This window comes from Nuphar pumila, chromosome 15 (genome assembly GCF_984573655.1).
Source record: "Nuphar pumila chromosome 15, dmNupPumi1.hap1.1, whole genome shotgun sequence".
Classification (NCBI taxonomy): domain Eukaryota; kingdom Viridiplantae; phylum Streptophyta; class Magnoliopsida; order Nymphaeales; family Nymphaeaceae; genus Nuphar; species Nuphar pumila.
Genome location: NC_143263.1, coordinates 40,600,748 through 40,626,736, shown reverse-complemented (window position 1 = coordinate 40,626,736; position 25,989 = coordinate 40,600,748). Strand labels below are relative to the sequence as shown.

Sequence of the window (25,989 nt, the reverse complement as noted above, 5' to 3'; positions counted from 1 at the left end):
CTAGTCCTCCTGTCCGGTTCCGGGTCCAATCTGCATGACAGATCCATATCCTACTCCTTTTCAAAACTGTAAAGAAACCATTTGATCAATTGGATGTAGGGGTGTCAAAGGGCCGGGTTTGACCCGGACCCAACCCATATCAAAACCCTATAGGGTCAGGGTGTTGGTGATAAATAAGAAGGTCCAATTATAATTCATGTCGAACTCAAAGGGTCCGATTAATATATGGATCTAGATATAGTTTGTGACCAGACCTAGGCCAAACACGAGTTCCAACTAAGATTAGTAAATTTTCAATGTAAAAAGATAAAAAGATATGATCTTACAGGGTATGGTCCGAGTCTGGTATCCCGCTTCTCCCTTGCTCGCACATTCATAACCGCGCACGTCAAGGCTATTTTCGTAATTTCCTATTTAAAATAAAAAACAAAGAGAAATAACGTCTCCTCTGTCTGAAATTCAGTGAGCTCTCTCTTACACACAGAGAGGAAACCCTTTTCGTCACCGATTCCTTGCTTCAGGAAAGAAAGAAAGAGAGAGCGGAAGTGTGGAGTAGGAGGAGGAGGGAGAAGAGAAATGCTTGGAGCTCCTTCATCTGCACGCTGATCAGTAGCCTGTCTTTTGCCGATCCTCTAGCACACTACCGGTGAGTTCGCCGGAAACCTAAGGCCTCGGATTTTTATCTTCCGCCTCAGATTAGGCTCTTCGATTGGTTTTCGGTAGAATGTAGTCGAAAATTCTCAAAAGTCTAGGTGAGAATCGCTAGAAACCTCAAGGATCTCCATGATTTCCTTCTCCGGTTTTGAAAACAGCTTGTTCAGGCAAATGTTGCTCGATTTTCTTCGGTTGATCAGAGAGATCGGGCAGTGCTTCTTCGTTTTTACGGTTTTGTTTGTGAAATTTGATGAAATGAAGTAGATTCTTCTTCGTGCTTGTGAGGATCGAAACAGTACAGTGTTTTCCTGTTTTTGATGGTAGAGATCGTTTATTTGAGCTACATTATTGCGTGTTTATGTGTTTGAGGTACATTAATCTGTGAATCGGAAACAGTATGTTGTTTATATAGAACATTTTAGGTTAAGTTTCGTAAGAAGAGTTGAGAAATAGAGTAAACACTGTGTAAACTCTTAACATCTGAAGTATCCATTGGTTTTTTGTGTTTTGACTGTATTTGTTAATTCAAGTTTGAGATTATGTTAGTTAACACTTTGAAAGAATTAGTGCTGTAAAATTTTGGCTTATTGAACTCCAGAGAGCTCTTTGGATTGATGAAGTTTAGGAGAAATTTCTCTGCTAGTAGAGAGAGGTTCGCAAGTTCCAATTTTTTTTTTCCTTTCGATGATGAAAAATCTTCAGTGTTCTGAATGTTTCTTCCCTATCGAGCTTAGTGGAAGCATCAATAAATGTTAAGAACACTATCACGATCTCTAAGCTCAATTTTCTGTTGCTTGTACTCAAAATCAATATTTAGACTTAATTTTTCGTTGCTTTTTTTTATTGGTTTGTTTTCTTCTATCATATTCATTTTTTACTTATTTACATAGAATTATTTCTTGATTGAATGAGGCAATTTTGTCAACCAACTCTGCTGTCAGATGCTTTGCAGAACAAATCCAAGTCTTGGGTTTCTATACTGATTGCTGATAACTAGATAGAAAAAGCTCATACCTAGCTCATTTGTGCTAAGGTTGTTCGTGGTGAATTTCCAATTGCCTTCTGAAGCTATTTCAGCGGAGTGGTTCAATTAGTAGCGGAGATTGTTGATTGCATCATTTAAGTAACTTTGGGAGCTTTGCAGATCTAATAATTGGGATACCAAATGGGATGGCATCAAGTTCTTGTATGTTGATTTGAGAAGCGGTTATGGAAAAAACAGATAGTAGAGGAGATTCGCAAGGCAATTTAGTGAATCTTGCTTCACTAAGAGCCAATGTGAGTCTTAAAGCTGCCTCTTCAGGTAGATTGACTCCTAGGCACTCTCCTTCATTTCGTAGGTCTCGTTCAAGTAGAACACCTCGTGGAGAGCCTAAAATCCACGCAAGTCCTCTTCGATGGATTAGAAGCAGGAGGCTGTTGCCTTGGTTGGTCATCATTGCTGTTTGGAGCTATGTTGGTTTCCACATACAGTCGAAATTGGCCCATCAAGAAAATAAAAAGGAGTTCGTCGGTTATGAAAGTAAACCTATTTCTGAACATCACCCAGATAGTAGCATCAATGATACAGTGCTCAAACAGAGACTTGACATAGCAAAATACCAGAACAGTTCTTTAACAAATATTGGTTTCACTGAGGCCCTAGCAGAAGCTGGTGGGTCAACAATGAAGCCAAATAAAAAAACTCTCTCAAAAAATAAGAAAACATCCCTTTCGAAGTCAATGCACCGCCATTTGAATAGGAAAAAGACAAAGAAGTCTTCTCCATCTCAAAGCACTCATAGCACCCAAGCAAAAAGGAATGATACAGTGAGTGAAGAACATGAGCTGAATGAAGGGAGAGAGATAAGCAATAGTAGCCTTATAGTTACTACTTATGGGACAGCCAAGCGAAATACTTCTTATGGACTTATTGTTGGTCCTTTTGGAAAGATGGAAGACAGCATTTTGGAGTGGAATCCTGGGAAGAGGTCTGGCACGTGTGATAGGAAAGGCATGTTCGCTAGTACAGTTTGGGGTAGGTCATTTGTTTTGATATTTCATGAGCTCTCAATGACAGGTACTCCAATTTCAATGATGGAACTTGCAAGTGAACTTTTAAGTTGTGGAGGAACAGTATCTGTAGTGGTTCTCAACCAGAAAGGTGGACTAATGAGTGAGCTGTCAAGGCGTGGCATTAAAGTGCTGAAAGATAAGGCAGATCTTAGCTATAAGACTGCATCGAAGGCAGATCTTGTAATTGCAGGTTCAGCTGTCTGCGCATCCTGGATTGGTATGCTTTTGCATGCTTCACGTGACTTTAGATTCTCTTTTTCAGTAATATTTGAAAATGTTATTTGTTTGGCCTTGTGAGTTACAGAATTTTCGCATAGGCATTTACTCTAGGTTGAGCTTTGCAACCAGGTCCATGCTTTGACTATTGTCTTCTCTTTGTATTTGCATATATTTAAGCTAAGCTGACATTGCATAATATTAAATTGGCATTTGTGAACCTGTATTATTGACATAGTTTCATGCCACATTGGAAAAGGCTTGTTTTTCAGCTTTATTGGCAACATGATTACTTTCTTGATTTGGTAAAAGTTTAAGAGAATTTTATAACCAATTGGTAGTGGACCTAGCGGTACTTATCTATAGTAGCTGTTTGATCTCTGAGTCTCTCAACTGAACCATGAATTCTTGTATGTGTCGATGCTTTGGTGAAGCTTGTAACGCCCCCAAAATCCCAGACTTGTAACTTTTTAGGAAAAATTTGAAAGCTTTACGATCATTCATTTTTTAGAGTTTAAAATAGCAGTTCAGTGGAAAATGGTGTTTGAAATAACAAGTCAACGGACCTTGGGCGCATTATAGGCAAACTTTTCCTTTACAAAATAGATTTGTAACTCCATACATTTATTGAAACCAAATAGATTCAAAACAAAGTTTTTAAATAATTAAAGTTTATACGAAAAGTAGAATTTCAAAGAAACCCTTATACCAAATTACAAACATGTTCTCGGGAGCGAAACGTCAGGAAAGAGTCTCATCTTGATATCATCATGTCATCGTATCATCGCCTGCCGTTTCAACCTAATCACCACATGTACCCATGAAACGGGTCCGATTGATGAAAATCTGGTAGGTGCATAGATAACAAAATTCAGAACAAGACTCACATATATGTTGTCCCTTTCGTGATGTGCAGTTCAGAATAAGCAAAATGAACATGCTAATCTTGTTTCGATATTAACTGTCTTAAGGGTACGCACAAAAGAAACGTACAAACAACTGAGATTGCTTGGGGGTTTGTTATTTTATGTATTTTGATACCCCAGGCAACTATTATTCTATGTATTTTGATACCCCGGACAACTAGCTGAGTCCCCTCACAAGGGGACGACCAATGACCGAGAGAGAATTTCTCAGAGGCCACTTTTTCAAGGAGATGCATCTTTACTTCTGCAAAAGTCATTGAGACCTACCACATAATATAATTTTTGGTAGTTAAGTCCCCTAACTCCGATAACCGGGGACACCGAATTCAATTGCTACTCGAGGAGCGTAGTTGTTAACAATCTGTCCATCAGAGTTTTTGTATCATCATATCCTCTCTTTTGACGGAACCATAAAGACGAATGCGTATGTCAGGTTCTATTTTAACTGACAACCCATTCTACGTGCTCTGGTCTTTCAAACTAACTCTAGCATCTCTAGCATCTTGCCCGGGAAGGCCATCATCACTATTTATGTAATTTTTTCTTCATCATTGTGTAATTTGCACGCTACGAGATTATCATAAACCTCTCATCCAATCACCGTAGTACTAATATGACGTGTATGTCTGATAGTACCGCTATGATGAAAAGGGTATTGTTTTTTAGAAAGAAACCCCAACTTTGTTTAGAAAATCTCAATGTCACGTGCTCTAGGCTGGGGATTTCCAAGTCATTTTTGGATGTCAAAACAAAAGACCGTACGTACCTCTTAGGGCTATGCAGGATTGAGGGAAAGACTTGGTTGCAAATAAGCAACCGTAAGATATTCGTTTCCGCTTTTCGAAACAACAAATATTACAAACATTGGAATCTCGCATGAAAATTTCTTTTTCTTTAAAGACTTGGCGAGCATGCACCAATCTGCGTCTTTAAAAGCAAGCGTAATGCAAGGTAGGCAGGAGTACGCAAAACTGCATACCTTACAAAGCTATATATATGTATATATAATACATATATATCAAAACATAAGCTTGTGCACATTACAACACGACGACAATGTAAAAGACATAAAGCAAGACTCGATGTGTAAAACCACACATCGAGCTAAATAAATTGTGTAAGCGATACACGATGTATGCAACCGTACATCGGCTAAATAAATTGTGTAAGCAGTGCACGATGTACGAAATCGTAAATCGACCAAATAAATTGTGTAAGCAATAGCCTGTACACGTAACAGCGCGGCGGCAAGTAAATGACATAAAGCAATAATAGATGTGTGAAACCACATATCGAGCTAAATAAACTGCGTAAGCAGTGCACGATGTACGAAACCGTATATCGGCCAAATAAATTGCGTAAGCAGTGTACGATATACATAATTGTACATTGGCCAAATAAATTGCGTAAGCAGTGTACGATGTACGAAACCGTACATCAGTCAAATAAATTGCATAAGCAGTGCACGATGTATGAAACCGTACATCAACCAAATAAATTGTGTAAGCAGTAGCCTATGCATGTAACAGCGTGGCAGCAAGTAAATGACAAAGTAAGACTCGATGTGCGAAACCACACATCGAGCTAAATAAACTGCGTAAGCAGTGCACGATGTACGAAACCATACATCGGTCAAATAAATTGCGTAAGCAATGCACTATGTACGAAATCGTACATCGGTCAAATAAATTGCGTAAGCAGTGCACGATGTACGAAACCGTACATCAGCCAAATAAATTGCGTAAGCAGTAACATGTACATGTAACAGCGCGGCGGCAAGTAAATGACATAATTTTAAATGGACAAGAATACGCAAAATTGCATCCTTGAGTTAAAATGATATATATATGTTAGAAGTGTTCTGTCATTGCCCTTGTATGCAACTTTTCTCTACCTCGGAGAGTGTCAGATTCACTGACGATTCTTAGCATAGGTTATCAAGGGCTCTTGCCTTGGTGCACGTGTTGCGTCCATTGCGCCGATAAGGTGCACTAAAAGGTATATTAGCGTGTTGCGAAGTAAATGATGAAACCTTTTAAATTTCATTGAAGAAATACTTGCGTTGTAGGGGTCGAATCCGAACTTGGTTCGAGCTGATCGGGCTGAGTCGGGCTCAGTACCAGAGTGAACCGAGTTGGGGCCCAGTGTTAGCCGGGCTCAACTCTGCTGCGCCCGGTTAGCAGAAGGCGGGGACCGAGATGGGCTTGGTAATGACTGAGCTCAACTCGGTCGGGTTGGGTAGGCCACAGCCGGGCCAGGCTTGGTTGTACCCTACCAAGCCAGACTTGGGTCCAAACAAAGGGGATACAAAAAGGGGGCTCGATGGTCATGTCGAGCCTAGCCTAGCCTAGCACCAAACCTAGACGGGACCGAGCCTAGGCTCGGTCCTCTAGTTCAGAGAACCAGGTTGGGCTCGTTTCAAAATGAGCCCAACTCTGTAGCATACCTCAACTACAGCTGCAGTTGAAGGGCACAAGAAAAAGGGAAGCAAGAGGGTGTAATGAAGTGCCAAATGAGAGAGGCGATATCTCCAAGAGCAAGCACGATAGCACGCACATACACAAGAAGCCACTAATGGGCAAGATTGCAACAAACCATAAAAGTGGTAAAACACACAAAATAAGGTGAAAAATATATTTCACTCACATAAGGCTTCACAAGAAGCTTGAAGAATACATGGGGCCAAGCCCCTTATTTATACGCACTAAGGGACCCAAGGAGGGGCTCCCATGGAGTTGTTGGAGCCCCTCCAACGGTCATATTTATGACCGTTGGAGGGGTCCAACGACTCTATGTGGACCCCTCTCAAGCAATAAAGAAAAAAAAAGGAAAAAAGAAAGAAAGAAAAAAAGAAGAAGAGCATATCTTTTAGGATATGCGTGTACAATGTGAAAAGACTAATTTGCCCCTATTAGGCATTACAAAAGAAATATATATATATATTTATATATGTAGATAGACACATAGACATATATATGTAGTATACTATGTCACATGGGTGCGGGTGTGGGGGTGCAGCACTTTCAAAAACCTTGGGTGAGGGGTGCCGAATCCCTGTGACATAGGTAATATATATATATATATATATATATATATATATATATATATATATATATATATATATATATATATATATAACTTATTTTAACAGAGGGTGCTGCCCTCCTGCGTCTCTCAAAAGAGAAGGGGGGGGGGGGGGGGGGGGGGGGGAAGAGGGCAGCGCCCTCCTGCGCCTGTCAAAAAGAGAGGGAGCAGGGAGGGGTGACGCCTCTCCTCTGCTGAGTTAACAGGGAGAAGAGAGAGAGCAGGGAGGGGCGGCAACCCTCCTCTACTGGACTAATAAGGAGGTAGGAGGTGCGTACCTGGGCGGTGGTGCCTCCAGCGAGCGAGAGGGGGAAGAAGAGAGGTGAGCACAGGGGGAGGGAACTCGGGTGTCGAGGGAGAGTGAGGGCGCAGGGGTTTCTCTTTTTTTTTTGTAAAGGGACCCCCCCCCTGCCGGGGTTTAAATAGCGCACGCACCACGTGGGCTGTGAACCGGATCCGGGTTCGATCCAACCTGGATCCGATATTGAAAATCACGAGTGTTACAAAGCTAACACCATTTTGCATGTTGATGATAAGAAATCATCTGCTTAGGTTTGAATGGGAGACATGCACTGTCTTTTGCAAATTGCAACATAACACCTCTGAGTAAGGGGATTTGACACTTTTTTTCTCTTCTTTTTGCAGAGCAATATCTTTTAAATTACATGAGTGGTGGGAGTCAGGTAATCTGGTGGATCATGGAGAACAGAAGGCCATATTTTGATCGCTCAAAGCATTTGCTTTCAAAAGTGAAGATGCTAATGTTCTTGTCAGAATCTCAGTCTGAGCAATGGCTTACTTGGTGCAAAGAAGAGAACATTCAGTTGAGGTCCTCACCTGAACTAGTTCCTCTTTCCATTAGCGATGAAATAGCCTTTGCAGCTGGGATTCCTTCTTCATTAAATACTCACTCATTTACTGTGGAAAAGATGTTGGAGAAAAGACATCTACTGAGAAATGCTATTAGAAGAGAAATAGGATTAAATGATTGTGATATGCTTGTGATGACACTAAGTAGCATCAACCCTGGAAAAGGGCAATTTCTTCTTCTTGGGTCATCTCTTTTGGCATCTAATAAATTATCTTCTGAAGCAGATTTTAAACTAAAAGTTACCACAGTAAGGGGAAATCACTCCATTCTTACTGGTGGCAAAGCACATCTTCCCATGGGAAAAAGGAAAAAAACAAGGGTTCTTTTTCAAGCATTTAGTCATAATAATCAATCATCGGATGTGTCTGTAAGGCCTAGATGGGCTGAACATGGTCTTGAAGAGCAAAATTTGACCTCATTAAATCCTTTATCCTATGGTGGTTATGAAAATGTGCAAAATAATGACAGAAAGCATCAGATAAGGACGACACTGTCAGAGCATAAGGGGAGTCAAAGAGGGGCTCTAAAAGTTTTAATTGGCTCCCTTGGATGCAAGAGTAATAAAGTGATCTATGTCAAAGCTATCCTCAGGTATTTATCCCAACATTCAGAGCTATCAAAAATAGTGCTGTGGACTCCTGAAACTACACGTGTTGCCTCACTTTATGCTGCAGCTGATGTGTATGTCATCAATGCACAGGTAATTCAAAATTTTTTATCATCTCATTTCCTTTTTAAATTGAAATTTTCACCCTGGATGATAAATTTTAGTTGAGTTCTTGATTTTCAAGCATCTAGAGGTGACCACCCCATCTCAACAGGCTTGTGCTTTAAATGGCAAGTTGTATTTCAGTCAACTGATCTTGTTTGTATCATCATATTCTCGATTGGCATCTGTTCACAAGTGATTCCAAGTTATGGTCAACTTGTTTTCAGCTTGGCCTACCATAAAATCAAGTATCTCATTAGTATTTGTCTAGCCCCTCCTAATAAGTAAATTACTATAGACTTTGCATTAGTATCATTAACTACAACCATGTGGTAGCTGTATAAATGAATGTGTATTGCTTTAGGATCGGTATGTGTAATAAATTCCTAATATGCTGTAGTAAATCCATGTATAAATTTACTGTGCATGACAAGAAATCAAATCTCAAGTAGGATGAACTTTGTGGCCACTTATAGTGGACATACTGCATCCAGGTAATTGGCTGACTGGCGATATCAATGAAAGCCATAAGTGTTTTCACTACAAATTGTTGTTTCAGTATGTTTCTTGAGCTGATCTTGGTACAACTAGTGAATAGCTCAGGCTTTGGTTGATTGAATTGGCTACATCTATATTCATGGGACTGGTTAAATCTCATCCGATCATGAGCCAAAATTTGTAATGTTGCTGTTCTATTTAAGCTTTTTTCTTCTTTTTTTTTGCAAATTCTGCACATCTTTTGCTTTTTTCCCTCAGATGGTGTTTGATATGCTGTCCGGACAAGCCAGGCAGCGTTTGTCCAGAACTCACCAGTCGCACTTCATGAGGTGCGACTGGTGTATCCCTCCAAAATGCCCTGTGCAGGGACAAAGTGGTCTGTCCCCTGGATTGCTTTGTCCTGTGTATCAAATGCAGGATACCCTGCGATGGGGGCCACTTTGTCGCTAGGTGGGATGTGTCTTGCATGCTAAACATGCCCTCAGTGATGCTCTGAGCTATTTTTACTATGATTTTGGTGCTTTGACTTTATAGACTGATATCTGGATCTTAAATTTCCTTTAGTAGTATTTTCAGGGATTCCAAAAATCAACCAATATTCTAGGACTGAACCATTGTGCTTACTTTTTTGTCACAATTGCTGCAAGACAGAGAGTGTTGCACCGAGTTTGCTACCGTTCATGACCACCCCCTTCTCTTTAGCCGTCTGAGCACACACAAAGTTGTGTGTCAAACCAATGTCGATCAGCACTGAAATCATCAATGAACCAATTCTATCAGGTACCCTTATTGTTTGCAGCACCTCTATGTCGGCTAGCGCGTGGTACGATATCTTTGGAACCTCCAGAATGTCATCACCCATATCGGTCAACTCGAGATCACTGAACTCATTGTCCTTGACCTCACTATCAATAAGGTACAGGTTCAGGACCTTACACTTGTGGTCCCTTGTCCATACCTCGTTGCAGTGATAACAGAGGCTTTTCTTGCAGCTCTTCTCTATGTGTTCTCGAGAGAGCCACTTACTTGCATCTTGGGTCGTGGTTTAGACACTCGACTAGGCAGCTGAGAGTGATCCGTGGCCCGCTCGGTAGACCTAGGAGGGGTGGCCTCCTATATGGGGCGAGTCACTGCCCTGCTAGAGGCTAGGTTCCCTTGGGACGTGTTCCTTTGACTTGACATCCCACCCGGTTGGTTCTTGTATGAGTTTATCCGTGACAGTTGAAAGTTTTTCACCTGTATAGAGAAAAGAGAAACGAAGAGAGAGAGAGAGAGAGACAAAGAAGAAACCCAAGGCTTTTGGCTGTTACGATTTCTATTTTCTCATCTTAGAATCGTGACCTAAACAGTGTTTTTATAATGTTACAACACAAAGATATGGATCCGGGTCTGGTGTATCCAGACCCGACAGTTTAAGTGTGTTACAATACATAAGTATGGATATGTTACATGACTGTACACAATCCATGGATCGACGTGGATCGGGTTGGATCCTTTTTCACCTTTTTCACCCCCCTCAAGTTGATCATGGTTTTGGACCATGAACAACTTGCCTTTAAGCATCCAAAAACGATCATTTGTTAACCCTTTGGTAAATAGATCTGCAACTTGTCTTTCAGTATTGATGAACTCAGGCTCAATCTCTTTTTCTTCAACTTTCTGTCTCACAAAGTGTTGGTCGATCTCAATGTGCTTGGCACGACTGTGATGTACTAGATTGAATGGCATGTTGATAGCACTTTGGTTGTCACATAGCAAAGTAGTGTGAGAAATCTTTTCTCCTACTTCAGTTAGTAGATGCTTGATCCATGTGACTTCGGCAGTAGCAGCATCCATAGATCTATACTCAGCCTCAGTGCTTGATCTAACGATGGCCTTTTGTTTTCTACTGCTCCAAGAGACTAAATTTTTTTCAATGAAAACGCAATATCCTGATGTAGATCTTCGTTCATCAGGATCTCCTGCCCAGTCTGCATCACAATATACAGTGAGTATGTGCTTATCTTTGCCATATGACTGGTGAATATATCAATCCATCCCCAATAGTCCCTTTCAGATATCTAAGGATCCTCTTGACCGCTTCCATATGTCCAGTACGTGGCGCATGCATAAATTGAGACACTTGATTGACTGAATAAACAATATCAGGTCTGGTGAATGTGAGGTACTGTAACATTCCTATTATCTTCGATACCTGGTGGGGTCATCACACAGATCTCCATCCTAAGCGCTAAGTTTTTGATGAAGCACACTCGGAGTTCCCAGAGGTTTGCAGTCTTGCATGCCTGCCTTGCTGAGAACATCTACGGTGTACTTGTGTTGAGTGAGTGTCAAGCCATGAGCCTGGTTATCAACTTCTACGCCAAGGAAATAACGTAGAACTCCAAGATCTTTCATTTTGAACCTCTGACCTAGTAAGTCTTTTACTTCTTGGATGTGGGTCGCAGAGTTTCCTGTGATGACAATATCATCAACATAAATTAATAACAGAGTGATCACAGTCTGACTTCTAAAGATAAATTATGAGTGGTCCAGCATGGAACGTGAAAATCCATGTTTCTGAATCTCTAGCGCGAAGCTATCAAACCATGAGCGAGATGCTTGCTTCAGACCATAGATAACTCTTTTTAACCTGCACACATGAGTTTTACATGATGGGTTCATCTTCCTTATTGAGAGCAGTTAAGAAGAGTTGAAGATCCAATGAGAAGTTGTTATAGCTAACCCACCTGTCAATGGGATGTTTGTTAAAATATGTGTATTATCGTCATTTGTAATCTCGTATATATTTATATTCATATATATATAGATACATATACATATATATATGTATATATATATATATCTATATATATATGAATATAAATATATATTCTTTATTCACCCAAAAGGGTATTTCTGTAAATTCTTGTTTTGCGCATATTCCACTTTGGAATATTGCTTGTAATTTACCATTTTTATTTTTTATTTTTCTTATTTTTCCCTTTTTTATTTTCGGCTTTTGTGCCACATGGGGAGGCTCCCCAAAGAGTCGTTGGGGAGCCTCCAACGGTCACATATGTGACCGTTGGGAGCTCCCAACGACTCTCTTGGGAGCCCCCTTTGTGACTCCTTTTCTTGCTTATAAATAGGGGCTCTCCCCTTTGTATTTTCTTACTTCTTGGGGGAGCTCATGCTCCTTTGTAATGGGGTTTTTACCCCTTGTCCATTATTTCTTCAATGATATGCAACTTATGACTTTGTGTCATATTTTTCCCTTTTTATGGGTTTTATGGGTTAGCACATTATGTGCTTGTGTTGTTTCCCTTTAATGGGTATATTTGCACTTCACGTGCATAAGTATGGGTTCATTATTGAACCCAATGTATTCCAACTCACTTTCTAACATGGTATCAGAGCCCGGTTGAGATCGAGTTGCTCTTTGGTGCATCGGGAAGCGTGGTGTTCAAGAATTTTAAGAAAAATGGTGAAGTATTCATTTCTCTCTATTGTTTTTCTTATAGTTATTCGGTATGCATTCTATTTCTTTGAAGTATTGTATGAAGAATTTAATATGTTCTTTGTTTTTTATGTGTGCTCTTTGTCATTAAGTCTTTTTATAAAAATTTGAGTTACTTGATACTCCATTGAATCTTTTTCGTATGTTTTTCTTTGAAAAATTTTAAATGATAACTTGTTTTGCGAAAAATTAGATATATGATTGCTCAAAACTTGATTTAATCGGTCGGTAAAAATTTATGACCATTGGAACTTTGAATCTACTTTTTAAACCTAACCTTGTTTATGAGAATACCTTTATATGAATGTTTAGTCTTTAAAGAAAGGTATGTTAAGATTAAAATGTTTGTGAAATGTAGCTTTTTTGAAAATTGTTTGTCATATATGAAAAATTCCATATTATGTTCTCTTACCCAATGTGTCCGTTTTATATGAGCAACATTTAATTAAGAAAGTTTTTTTTTATATAATACCGGTTGAATTAAGTTTTAAAATGGTCTTATGGAATATGGTGATTTTCTTTTCATCTTTACACTCTTAAGGATGTTTTCAACATTTAAAGAGCTCTCTCTCTTTTCAATAAGAGATATTTATATTTTTATGTTGTGTTGTCTCTTGTGGGTTTGGGTGTTTGCCCTTTTGTTTGTTCATTAGTGAATGTTGTAAGTGCTTAATGCACTCCTTGCTTTTCGGCATATTTCATTATAAAAGTTATGGTCTTCCCTAATGTTTATTGCGTACTTATTTCATTAGGAGTAGGTAAGAATCTATTAAGTCATGTTTTTTGATAAAACTAAGAGTTTTTAATTTTTCCCTCAATAAATGTTTAATTTTTATTTATGCCATAGTACAATCTTATTTTATCATAAGGTTTTGTTAATGAATCTATTTTGTTGGGATTTCTTCCACTTTAATGGAGTTTTCCCCTTCTTTGGGAGTTTTATTTGTGTTCAAGCTCTCCTTAAGGAGCCTTTCGGTCCTTATAATCTTCTTGTGAGTATATACTCTTTTATGAAGATCTCATGATTGTTTATGAGTATCATTTTTAAGTTGCAATAGTAGATTTCATAAGTTTTTTGAACTTCACCATCTTTATGAATGCCTATATTGGCCTAAGTTTGTTATTTTCGAACTTCACCAACTTCACCGCTTAATTGCACCTTATATCTTTCATAGTTAAGGCTTGTTTGTTCCAAATCGGTTCGTACACATGATGTTGCTTAATATTTCATGTTATGTTTGTTGCATAATAAGCCTTTTTGGTGTACAAGACTTCTTTTGAAGATTAAGCATAATTTGTGTTTATGCAAAATTGTTTTGATTATATTGGACCTTTGATTCAATTTGTTAATCGATCCTCTTTGTAAAAACTTTTTGGAAAATGATTCCTTATGTGTGTATTGCCCTTTTGTGGCATTTATATTTGTCCATCACATGTTATTTAATGCATCATTTTTTTTGGCCTTATTATTGTTATATTAGAGATGTTTGTCGAGGTGAGTTATGGGCACCTCGTGTTGTATCATTTTAGGTTGTCCACCTTCCATATTATAGATGGTTGTTGAGGTGAGTTATGGGCACCTTGGGACTCTAAAATGATTTGTTATTTGATCTCTAATTATGAGTGTGTCATTCATTTTTCTCTTGTGGCCATTGGTATTATGGATGCTTCTATGTAAATGTGATGGACATATGGTGTTTGAAACCTTAAATGTTTTAAGGTATATTTTAAAATCAAGATGTTTTGGGATTATAGACCAACCTTTTATTTGTTTAAGAATCTTATGAGTGCATTTGCACATTTGTGATTCCGTGTGTTGTGCTCTTTGTGCACAAGTGTTCTAAAGCATTCTTATTATGCATTCGTGGTGGGTTTATTATCAAGAATATTAAGGTCTTGATCGTAGTATCTTGTTGGAGATACTTTTACATGGCAATAAATTTATGATTTTGTGTTCTTGTGTTTTTTCACAAGTATTCTATGTGTTCTTGGTGTGTGTATGTTCACACATTTGTTCTCAAGAAATTTATCGATTATAGTATTTTGTTGAAGATATTTTTTACATGCATGAGAATTCATTTCAAAAGGAGTATTGTTTTATTCGAGGTTTATTTTCATTACAAGTTTGTTGCCTCAAAAGTTTTTTCCTTTTATGCCCATTATCTAAGTGTCATCATATGTAGACAAGAATCTTATTACACCTTCGTGTGTTTTTAGCCCTTTGTTGGCTTTTGCTCTCTTGGTCTAGTAGCTGAACACACTTGTCTTGAGTGTTTTTATATGTAGACAAGGCACGTTGATTCACACCATCGTGTGTGATCTTAGTCCATGTTGGCGTTTGTGTCCTTGTTCTAGTCGCTGAGATGTATGCCCATGGTTGGCTTATTTTACTCATTTCAAGTGCTATCATATGTAGACAAGAGATGTATTATGTTTTAGCCCATGGTTGGCTTATTTCTCTTGTTCTAGTAGTTAAACATACTTGGTTTTAAGTGTATTTTTTACGTAGACAAGAGATACTTTTTAGTCCATGTTGGCATGTATTCTCTTGTTCTTGTCGTAGATGTACTTATTTCAAGTATTATTATATGTAGACAAGAGATTCTTTTACACACCTTTGTGTGTGTCTTTGGCCTTTAATGACTTTATATTCTTGATCTAGTAGCTTATACACTTGATTTATGGGTTTTGGAGGACTAATGAGAAAGTTGTTTGTAATGGATAAACTATTGTTGAAATTTGCAAAATTTCATCCATGACTTGTGTTTTTCAAGTAAATCATATTTTTGATATGCATATCAAGTTGATTTCTTAGCATTTAATCTATATATTAAGTGCTTATGGTTTTTGCCACCCTTATATGCAAAATGTGTATTTTGTCAATTAAGTATGACTTTCATAAATGATTTTAAAACCTTGTGAACTCTTGGGTTTATTTTGCCTAAAGTATGTTTGGAGATTTCGGTTCTCTTGTTTGGCACTTCATTACATGTTTGAAGCATGATCATTAATGAGTTCTTTGAGTATTAATTCATTTAATGATAAGTATATGCATATGCTCTTTATGGCCTTTTTTGGGCTCTCATTCAATAAAGTATATGTATTTTATGCCTCTTCGTAGGCTTCTTGTGGTATCCCTTCGTGGATCATTTTGTTATTCCCCATTATGGGGTTATATTTGTCCAATGTTGGACCTTATGAATGCATTATGCATTCTTGCAATTTATTTTTGCATAATTTACTTCCGCTCAGTTTGTTTTAACATGATGTATGATTTTAAAACTTTAGTGTCATTTCTGCATAATTTGCATAATTTCTAACATGTGTCATCCATAATTATGCTAGTTAGAAATGGTCCATTTGAGTAAAAGTGCAAAGATATGTTTTACTTGTTTCTTTGTCGATTTTCTACAGGATCGCTAAGATGTGGAACATTAGATACATCATGGATTCGATTGATGGGGAATTGGACTTGAAGATCTAGCTCAAACTGTCATGAAGATGGAGTTTTTCCTTAAAGCCTTTTGAAGAATTGGACTTCGTCTCAAGACTTCCCTTTGATTTTCCAAACTTTCGGGTTTTTCCACGCAAAGTTTGAGGGGGATGTTAAAATATGTGTATTATCGTCATTTGTAATCTCGTATATATTTATATTCATATATATATAGATACATATACATATATATATGTATATATATATATCTATATATATATGAATATAAATATATATTCTTTATTCACCCAAAAGGGTATTTCTGTAAATTCTTGTTTTGCGCATATTCCACTTTGGAATATTGCTTGTAATTTACCATTTTTATTTTTTATTTTTCTTATTTTTCCCTTTTTTATTTTCGGCTTTTGTGCCACATGGGGAGGCTCCCCAAAGAGTCGTTGGGGAGCCTCCAACGGTCACATATGTGACTGTTGGGGGCTCCCAACGACTCTCTTGGGAGCCCCCTTTGTGGCTCCTTTTCTTGCTTATAAATAGGGGCTCTCCCCTTTGTATTTTCTTACTTCTTGGGGGAGCTTATGCTCCATTGTAATGGGGTTTTTACCCCTTGTCCATTATTTCTTCAATGATATGCAACTTATGACTTTATGTCATATTTTTCCCTTTTTATGGGTTTTATGGGTTAGCACATTATGTGCTTGTGTTGTTTCCCTTTAATGGGTATATTTGCACTTCACGTGCATAAGTATGGGTTCATTATTGAACCCAATGTATTCCAACTCACTTTCTAACAATGTCGTATGCGGTTTGATTTTCTGACCTCAAGAGTATAAGGAGTCAGATTGCCGTCTGAGACATGATCTAAATGGCTTGATGTTGTCGGTCTCTGTCTAGAATAGAAAATGCCTTTGTATCTGCCTGGTACTTCTTCTATATTCTGTGATCCCGATGTCCCAGTGTCTTCAAAACTCTCTTCTTCTTGCTGCACGCAATCTGAGGAGCATGCTTCATTGGAGTCAACAAAAAGTTTTGAACTCAACCAAGGATAGTAAACTTCAGTTGGCATATTCGTTGCATTAGCTCTTTCATCAAAATTTTGTTCATCAAAGACAACATTTCTTGAGATTCTGATACGTTTGTTGGTGGGATCATAACACCTATATCCTTTGTAGTCATCTGCATATCCCACAAACCTACATTTCTGGGCTTTGTCCTAAAACTTGTTTCTAAGAGATTGATCAATATGCACATAGCAAACACAACCAAAGACACACAAATCATGATAACTAGGATGAGCTCCAAAAAGACATTGATAAGGAGACTTATTTTTCAGAACAACCATAGGCAGTCTATTTATCACATGCACGGCAGAATGAAAGGCTTTTGTCCATAGGTTGATAGGCAGATTACTGTCATGAAGCATACTCATGACACTTTTAACAATATGTCTATGTTTTCGTTCAGCAATCTCATTTTGTTGAGGGGTGTGGGGGCATGACACCCTTCTTCCTATTCCATTATTTAGAAGAAAATAAACAAAATCAGAAAATTGAATGGACTCAGAAAATTGATTTTTGACCAAGGAAAGAAATTTTTGAAACAAAGAGAAGACTTCCGACTTATTCTTTATGAAATATATCCAGGTGTATCGAGAATAACTATCAACAAAGATTAGATAGTATCTGCTCCCAGATCCAGAGACAATTGGGGCGGGTCCCCATACATCAGAACAAATAATCTCAAAAGGTTTTGAAGTTCTCTTATTAATGGAATGGAAAGACAATACATGACTCTTACATGAAAGACAACTGGAACACTTATGACTGCTCTCATTCCCATTGAGACTTTCTTTTGGAATGAGATTATTAGAGACAAGTTTCTCAATGAAATGACTCCTACAATGTCCTAACCGACTATGCCATAAGAACGGCTTATTACATTCAGAAATACTAAAAACACTGGCAGAAGAAGATGAACACGACTCTAACGAAGGCTTCGAATTCAGATGAGCAGGGCGGACAACATGACATGTATGCTTTTTCAAAGGCATACATATTGCCTCGTCTTTTTCCTTCAGCGAATGTTTCCCTCGTGCGTAGGTCCTTGACCTGCATAGAGAAGGGAGTAAATTCAACTGAAGTATTATTATCATCAATAAGCTTGGAGACAGAGACGATGTTTTTCTTAATGTCAGGAGCATGAAGAACATCAGAAAGAGTAAGAGTGGAATGTGACATGGGAATGACAGTTTTTCCAACATGAGAAACAGGATGGTGGGATTCATCTCCAGTAACAATCTTACTTTTTCCAAAATAAGGAATAGGATTAGAAATCTTACCTGCAACACCTGTCACATGAGTCGCTGCTCCTGAATCGACAAACCAAGTGCCTTCATCACTCTGCTTCAATTTCAACTCTGACAAGGCAGATATTAGTAGATCTTTGATCTCTCCACTATCTATGGTATTTGTGAACTTTCTTTTCGTTTCTGTCTGTGAGCCCTTTTCTTTATTCTCTGGATTGTGCCAACAATTCGCCTTGATATGCCCCTTTTTGTTACAAAGGAAGCAAGTGGGGATGGATCTTGATCCCTACGCATGAGCAGACATATTTGAAGTGGGGAGCAGACCACGCCCTCCGTATCCACTTCGCCCTTGTCCTCCTCATCCTCTACCATAAGTCACTCCTGTGGCAAAAACTTCTTGAGAATTTGTGTGGATGTGAGTTTCTTCAGAGAATTCCTTCAGAGTCATTTCATATTGAATCAATTTCGCTCGTAACGCATCGAAGGAAGGAAGAGCAAGAAGGCACAATAGTGAAGTAACTATCATATTATAGTCAGATCCCAATCCACTCAGAGTTTGTTGCACCATGTCATTGTCGCTTACGGCACATCCTATAACTGCAAGCTGATCTGTGATGGTCTTTATCTTGTTCAAATATTCCATGATGGTGATGGATTCTTTTCTTAACAACTGAAATTCCCTTTTTAGGAAAACAATCCTTGCTTGAGAAATCTGCGAGTACGTCTGAACCAGTCGCTCCCAGAGTTGTAGCGCTGTACAATTGTCGGGAATGACAACTAGAACTTCTTGTGACAGGGTTGAGGTGATGTATGCGACAACTAATTGATCTTTCATTTCCCAATTGAGAAATTCTACATTTTTGACATACACGATCGAGCTCGCCCCTTGATCATCTTTCTCTTCTCTCGGGACAAATTCTGGTGGAACAAGAGTGGTTCCATCCAGGTGACCTAAGAGACCTTGACTCCTTATAAAAGGAATAATTTGTCTCTTCCAAATCAAGAAATTTGAGGTATTCAACTTTTCAGAAACGAGTTGGTTGAGAAAACTTGAAGAAAGATTTGATTGAGAGAGATAAGGGTCCATTTGAGAATGAAAATCAACGAGAATGTCAACCAGAGTGTTCACAAAAAGTTCAGCTCGCTTTCCCTTTTTTTTTTTTTAGGATAGAGAATTGCAGGCTATCGGATTCAGGGAACTCAGTTTCTGAACCTTTTCTATGCAGTCTAGAAACTGAGATTGACGTGATGAAGAATGCCTTCACACGTTAAAAGAACTCCTTTTTTTTTGACAAGAATAGAAATAGATAATCAAGGAATAAGTTTCACAGCATAGCAGTAAAAAATCAAATATGCAAAGACAGACTTAGAGGAGATTAGGTAAAGGAAGATCAAGAAAAAATTAAGAAAAGATTCGGTGTTTCACGTGAATCCACCCACAGTCTGTGTTCACATAAATAGGATGCACGTGAATCGCAGATTCACCAAATATGAAACCCACGTGAATAGAGGTCACGTGGATCACGGTTTCACAAAGAAAAGAAACCCACGTGAGGTGTGGGTACACAGGAGATTTCAGAAAGAGGGGACGAGTGAGCAAAGAGGGGAGGAACAAAAGAAAAGGGAGAAGGGAAAAAAAACCCTCAATTTTCCGAACTTCGCTCTTGCCGGAATCCTTTTCAGCCTTAGACGGATCTATGCTCTGATACCATGAAAGTTTTTCACCTGTATAGAGAAAAGAGAGAGAGGAAGAGAGAGAGAGAGAGAGACGAAGAAGAAACCCAAGGCTTTTGGCTGTTACGATTTCTATTTTCTCATCTTAGAATCGTGACCTAAACAATGTTTTTATAATGTTACAACACAGAGATATGGATCCGGGTCCGGTGTATCCAGACCCGACAGTCTAAGTGTGTTACAATACATAAGTATGGATATGTTACATGGCTGTACACAATCCATGGATTGACGTGGATCGGGTTGGATCCTTTTTTTTCATCAGTTTCTCATCGGCCACGCATGCCAATTCTAAAACTTGCATCATGGATATTGGTCTTGCGGCCTAAACCTCGATCTGTAGGTCTGGTTTGAGTCCCCCGATAAAGGTTCCAATCAGCGACTATTGGGACTAGCTGATGACAATGTTACTCAACTTCTCAAACTCTGCCTGGTAGTCGATCACGCTAACCTATTTGCGAATTTTGGACCGCGAGACATGGTGATTGGCGTAGGCAGAGGGGGCCAAACCGTATCACTAGGGCTCTGGAAAAGTCTTCCCAAGTAGGCATCCCTAGCTGAGACACCAACCAGTGATACCAACAGATGACATCTTCCTTTAGGTAAATCGAGGTGAAGGTCACCCACTCTTGCTCGAGCATCCTGACAATATTGAAATATTGCTCCACCCGAAATAGCCAACTCGTAGGGACGGTCCCTGCAAATTTAGGAAATTTCAGGCAGGGTTGGAGGGCTTGTTAAGGTTCGTTGGTGAACCCTGAGGTCTGGCAGCCTGAGCTGGATTTCCCATTATGATCGTCTTGATCGTTATCGTGTTCATCCATACGCACGAGAAATTGTCGGAATCGCTCAACCAGCTTCCCGTTGAGTGTAGCCATGTCATTGGACAATTTAGCAGTTGCTCGTCGGCTCGAGTAGATTGCGCTTTGAATGCGGTGCCGAGTTCACCATACATCTCTTGTGCTTGAGTCATATAGCGGGTTTCCAGGGTTATAGAAACAAAAAGGGTTTGGGCGCTCATTGAATAGACTTGTGATACAGAAGAGTTACAGTTACAGTACCAATAGTGTTGCATGCGCAAACGGTCGGGTAGGCATGGGGCTCTCGCACACAAGACAAACACGTTCTGAAACAACGGTCAAGCATCTAGGTTGGTCAGACCCTCAAAAAGTGTCTAGGTTGCACCAAAATACGTATTCGGCTTGGTGCAAGCTGGGAAAGAATTCAGCCACACGTCTACAAAGCCGTCAGAACTATTGTTTGGCTCTTTGGAGACCCAAAAACATCACGGGCACCAAAAACGAATTTGAATCCTCTGAATTCGGGTTAGATCATTACACTCCACACAATAAAATTTGATGCAACAGATTTAAAAAATATAACTTAGAAATTTAACATGTGCGTTGAATCATACCTGAGCGGAAGCGGGTAGTATGATAGTCGGTGTGACTCGCAAGAACGATGCTCTGATACCAAATGTCAGAACCCTATTCCCAGAGGGGTCAGTCATGCAGTTCGGGCCTTGCGGAGCACAAATCCAAACTCGAAGAGAAACAGGGCCTACGTGGCTAGAGTCAAGATGAAACTGAGGTCATGGCAGGGCTGCTGCAGTAGCAGCCATTGCAGAGGCCTGGGCGGCGTGTCTGGTAGGTGTCAGACACGCTGCAGCAAGCAAGGACGTGTCGTTGACAAGGACACGACTAGGCAAGGTGAGAGGGGTGTGTCCTAGGGTAGGGGGCACAACCAAGATGCGTGGAAGTGGGGGTGAGAGACTAGGGCATGTCCCAAGGCAGGGGGACACGGCCAAGGGAAAACGACAAGAAGAGTGATGGGGATCTCACCTGGCAGGCACGGGGATCAAGGTAGAAGGCAAAGACGCGATTGGAAGGGAGAAATACGTTCTCGACTGGCCGATGATGAACAAGGATGAACGAACAGTTGAGGGAGCAGTCTTTCCCTCGGGAAGAAATCACACACAAAGAATGAAATTTAGCGGTTGAACTCAATAAATCTCATTAAGAAATAAAATAATTATACATGCCTATTTATAGAAACATTGAGTGATAAAAAGTTAAAAATACATCCCCAATCTCACCCTAGAGAGTACTCTAGGGGGGGCGTCTCACTAGAGTCCCAACCTAAGCAGAACCCCAGGCAGGGTTAGGTTTCTGATAATTTTCCACTGTCCCAAACAGGCTAGGCGGCTACCACTGGGTCGGATCTTCTAGGTCAGACCTGGAGCAGAAAAAGGGTCTGAAACAATTTTCCTCATTTAAGGTCTTATGTCTAGAATCTGGTCTTTCTTGCCTAGATAACCACTATTACAAACATTATTGGATGGGATTTTTCTGGACAACAATCTATATCTAGGAAGAATATGATGGAGTCTGGACAAGGTTAAGCATGTTATAGCCTGCCCAATGAAGAAATCTCAGGAGATGGTTTTTCTCAATGTGAATAAACTGTCTACCATAATTTTTTGTTATACTTCAGAAAAGCTTCCATGTCTCATATTGTCATGGACATATTGCAACAAGTGTGAATAACCAAAACAGCTCAAAAACTTGGCGATAAATATTACATGTCATGTCTTGCTGGTGTGCTTGGGGACCATAAAACATTTTCGACCAGACAAAAGTTTGTCTGTTCCGTCACTTTTGTGTCATGTAATGCATTGCCATTTTAATATTTTTAAAGTTTAAATCAGCAGTGTCACCACTGATCACTACATATAAAAATTATCAGATGAAAGTCAAAGCTTGAATCAGGTTAGGAACATCTTTCTCTGCTCCTATCTTTATGGGATAGTGCAACACTTTCAATTAGCATATAATAATTATGGCCAATTCATGTGTTAATGGATTAAGATTGATTTTTTCCTTATAGATTAAAAAATTGGGGCATAAAGTGGAAACTGGTTCTAGAAAAATTATTATTCAGAAGATTTGTTGCTTGACTGTTATCTGGGCAGCAATGCAAACTTGAAGATCCAAATGTCAGCCAAACACAGATAGGTACAAATTTTCAAGATATATAGGTTAGCCAATATGTTTTCACATTTACTTGTTTCGTTAAAGAATGCAGTCTAATCACCTCAATGCTTTTTATGACACTTAGCCCATTGAATGATGTGATCTGGTTTAGGTTACTGAAAGGCAAATCAGATTTGTTTTGTTAAGCACTGTCCTGTCATTAACCTTTAAAAATTATATAGTATAATGTTTATCATCAAATCGATTAGTTATCTACTTTTACTAATTTAGAAATATTGGGGTTGGGATCCCTATCTAGGTTTTCTCTCTGTTGTTTTTGTTCTAATTTTACAAAATTCTAGATTCTATTGGTTTGTTAATTTCATCAGATATTATTTGTTACATGTTAGCTTTGAAATTGTTTGACAGTTAAAAGATTTATTTTGTTTGCAGGGTCTTGGAGAAACCTTTGGACGAGTGACCATTGAAGCAATGGCATTTGGCCTTCCGGTACTTGGAATCAAAACCTTTGTTGCCCGAAAACAGTATAATTCACTTGATGAATTCATGATTAATATGATAGTCTATAACTTAAATAGTGATGTGCCTTTGCTTCTTGGATCCTTGCTTATAATCATGGAAGCTTCATTTTCAAAATGTAGTTTTCAAGCATCTGTCTTGCTTTGGATATCCAAGAAAATTCTTCTCTAGCACATGAAACTACAGATGTTATCTTTAAATCTGTAGATAGATATAAATAAAGTCCAACATATGGGTGGTCAAACATGATTGCTTGATGGTCAGTTCACACTATAATAATGGAGGGGTCTCAGCTTCAAATCCCATGGACCCCAGCTTGATCACACCAAAAAGAAAAAAAAACAGGGTAGCACACTTAGGCCCCGTTTGTTTCATTTCCATGGGAGGGAGGAGCCTTTCGTGGGAATGGGCATGGATTTCTAAAAAATCCTGCCAGTTCAGACTTTCCATGAGAATGCTTTAATATAAGGAGAGAGATATGGAAGGATTGCACATGAAAAGTGATAGGTGGTGGGAAAAACTGGGGTCTACTTGTGTCAGCATGGTACTTTCTCACCATGATGACTTGATATTTGTTTCACTCGTGATGGGTAAGGGAGGAAAAGGGATGCCAGTTCAGCAACTTCTCACTAAAATTGCATGAAACAGAGATGCTCTTAGGTGATGTTTTTTTTTTGTGTTAATCCGTGATATATTGTTCATCATCTTCAAGCAGTGCCTCCTTCACAGAGGACAGACCTTACAAAACTATTTCTCCAAATTTATTCTTCATTTCCTCATGTCACAATTTATTCCCACCTCTTCTAGTTTTCCTTTTCCTCCCTCAATTTTCATTTGATAGAAATTCATCCATTTATATAGGTATTATTCTAGTCCTTACAACACATGCCTAGATCATCTTATTCTGTTGCACTGAATTGCATGCTCACTGTTTTGTTTTCTTTAGCAATCCTAAGAGTGATGTTCCTGATCTGCATTATTGTTATAAAACAACCCCCTATCTGGTGCTACGAGGCACCACAACCCTTCACATTTCACTCATGCATAAACACAAAGTTCGTGTGTGTGTGTGTGTATGTGTGTGTGTGTGTGTGTGTGTGTTAACTTATTATAGCTTTTGTGGTAGTTAAAAAGTTCACCACAAATTTATACACCTCAAAAATATAAAATGACTTGGTAATTGTTATTACCGAGGAAACATTATTAATTTAAAAAACAAATGATAAATTTATTAGTTATAAACGGAATGCACAATGTATTTTAATGCATTCTTTATAAAATTTCTAAATACCCATGATAGTAATAATTGATGTGTCAGATCACCAACTCTTTTAGGTCTGTGTGGGAGCCAGAGATCAGACGGAGAAGGGAGTGCAGAATTAAACTAAATATTGCCTAGTTGTCGCATGGTTCCTTTGTGGGCTGCTTATAAGATGACGAGAATCATGTTTCTGTAGTCATGCTTTAATGTGTGTGTGTGTGTGTGTGTGTGTGTGAGAGAGAGAGAGAGAGAGAGAGAGAGAGAGAGAGAGATGGGTATTTCTGATTTTCATATTCGTGTTACAGATCCTTGGAACAGATGCAGGAGGCACTCGGGAAATTGTAGAGCACAATGTCACCGGCCTGTTACATCCTGTGGGACAGAATGGAGTACAAGTCCTTGCTGACAATCTTGAGTTTTTGTTGCACAATCCATCAGTAAGACAGGCAATGGGCGCAAAAGGAAAAAAGAAGGTAGTGAAGTTATTCCTAAAGAACCATATGTACCAGAGACTTGCAGTAGTCTTCCGGAAATCGATGAAGGTCAAGTAGAAGGAAGCCAACAGCTCTTCCCGTTAGGAACTTGGCATCCATTGGTCAATTCATGATTCCAATCATTCTTTCCTTAGCAAGTGTAATTCCCAGATTTGGTTAGGAAGCAGTATTCCCTCATCAAATTTTGAAATTTTTATGTTTTTAACAGTAATCGATGCAGACTTCTGGACTTCCAACTTGAATGTGTACAAGTGACAGCTCGTTAAGTCTCACTCGTGAAAAGTGCTCTCTCCTTTATCTCTATGACAATAATGTACATTTAGATACCATACACACTACCTCCAACAATTGATGTGCTGCCTCTAAGCATGTGCTTACAATCTTGCGCCTTCCCTTAATACTTCTGCTTATCAAATTCTTCATGAAAAAGTCTATATTCAGACCAGAATTTGTCACTAGCCAATCATGGATTTAACCAGTGGTTCCCTTCATTAAGATGCTTCAGCCATGGCAACAATATAGGTTGTATATAGCCTATATATAGCAATATATAGCCATTGCTTCAGAACCTATAAATTTCTCAAGAAACAGCCAAAAAATAGATATTGCCAGTGTCACGATAAATTTTGAATAAAAACCATGATATTTCCTTTTATGTTCTTTTTCCAGATTTTATTTTCCAAAATGATGTGGGCTTAGGAAGAAGCCAATTTTTAAGGT

At 38.8% G+C, this 25,989-nt stretch overlaps 1 protein-coding gene across 1 annotated transcript; it reads left to right on the top strand.

Annotated features, from left to right (window-relative positions):
- Positions 1–450: 450 nt before the first annotated feature.
- Positions 451–25,635, top strand: LOC149815222 (uncharacterized). Its single transcript, XM_089990038.1, has 5 exons — positions 451–646; positions 1,596–2,926; positions 7,581–8,506; positions 23,428–23,484; positions 25,081–25,635. The coding sequence occupies exons 2-5, from the start codon at positions 1,864–1,866 to the stop codon at positions 25,324–25,326; spliced, it is 2,292 nt and encodes a 763-aa protein (XP_089846164.1). The 5' UTR covers positions 451–646; positions 1,596–1,863; the 3' UTR covers positions 25,327–25,635.
- Positions 25,636–25,989: the final 354 nt, after the last annotated feature.

Coding starts and splice junctions, on each gene's coding strand:
- LOC149815222 (XM_089990038.1), top strand. CDS start 1,864: ATGGAAAAAACAGATAGTAGAGGAGATTCGCAAGGCAATTTAGTGAAT. Junction 2,927..7,580: donor TGTCTGCGCATCCTGGATTG/GTATGCTTTTGC, acceptor TTCTTTTTGCAG/AGCAATATCTTTTAAATTAC. Junction 8,507..23,427: donor TGTATGTCATCAATGCACAG/GTAATTCAAAAT, acceptor TTTTGTTTGCAG/GGTCTTGGAGAAACCTTTGG.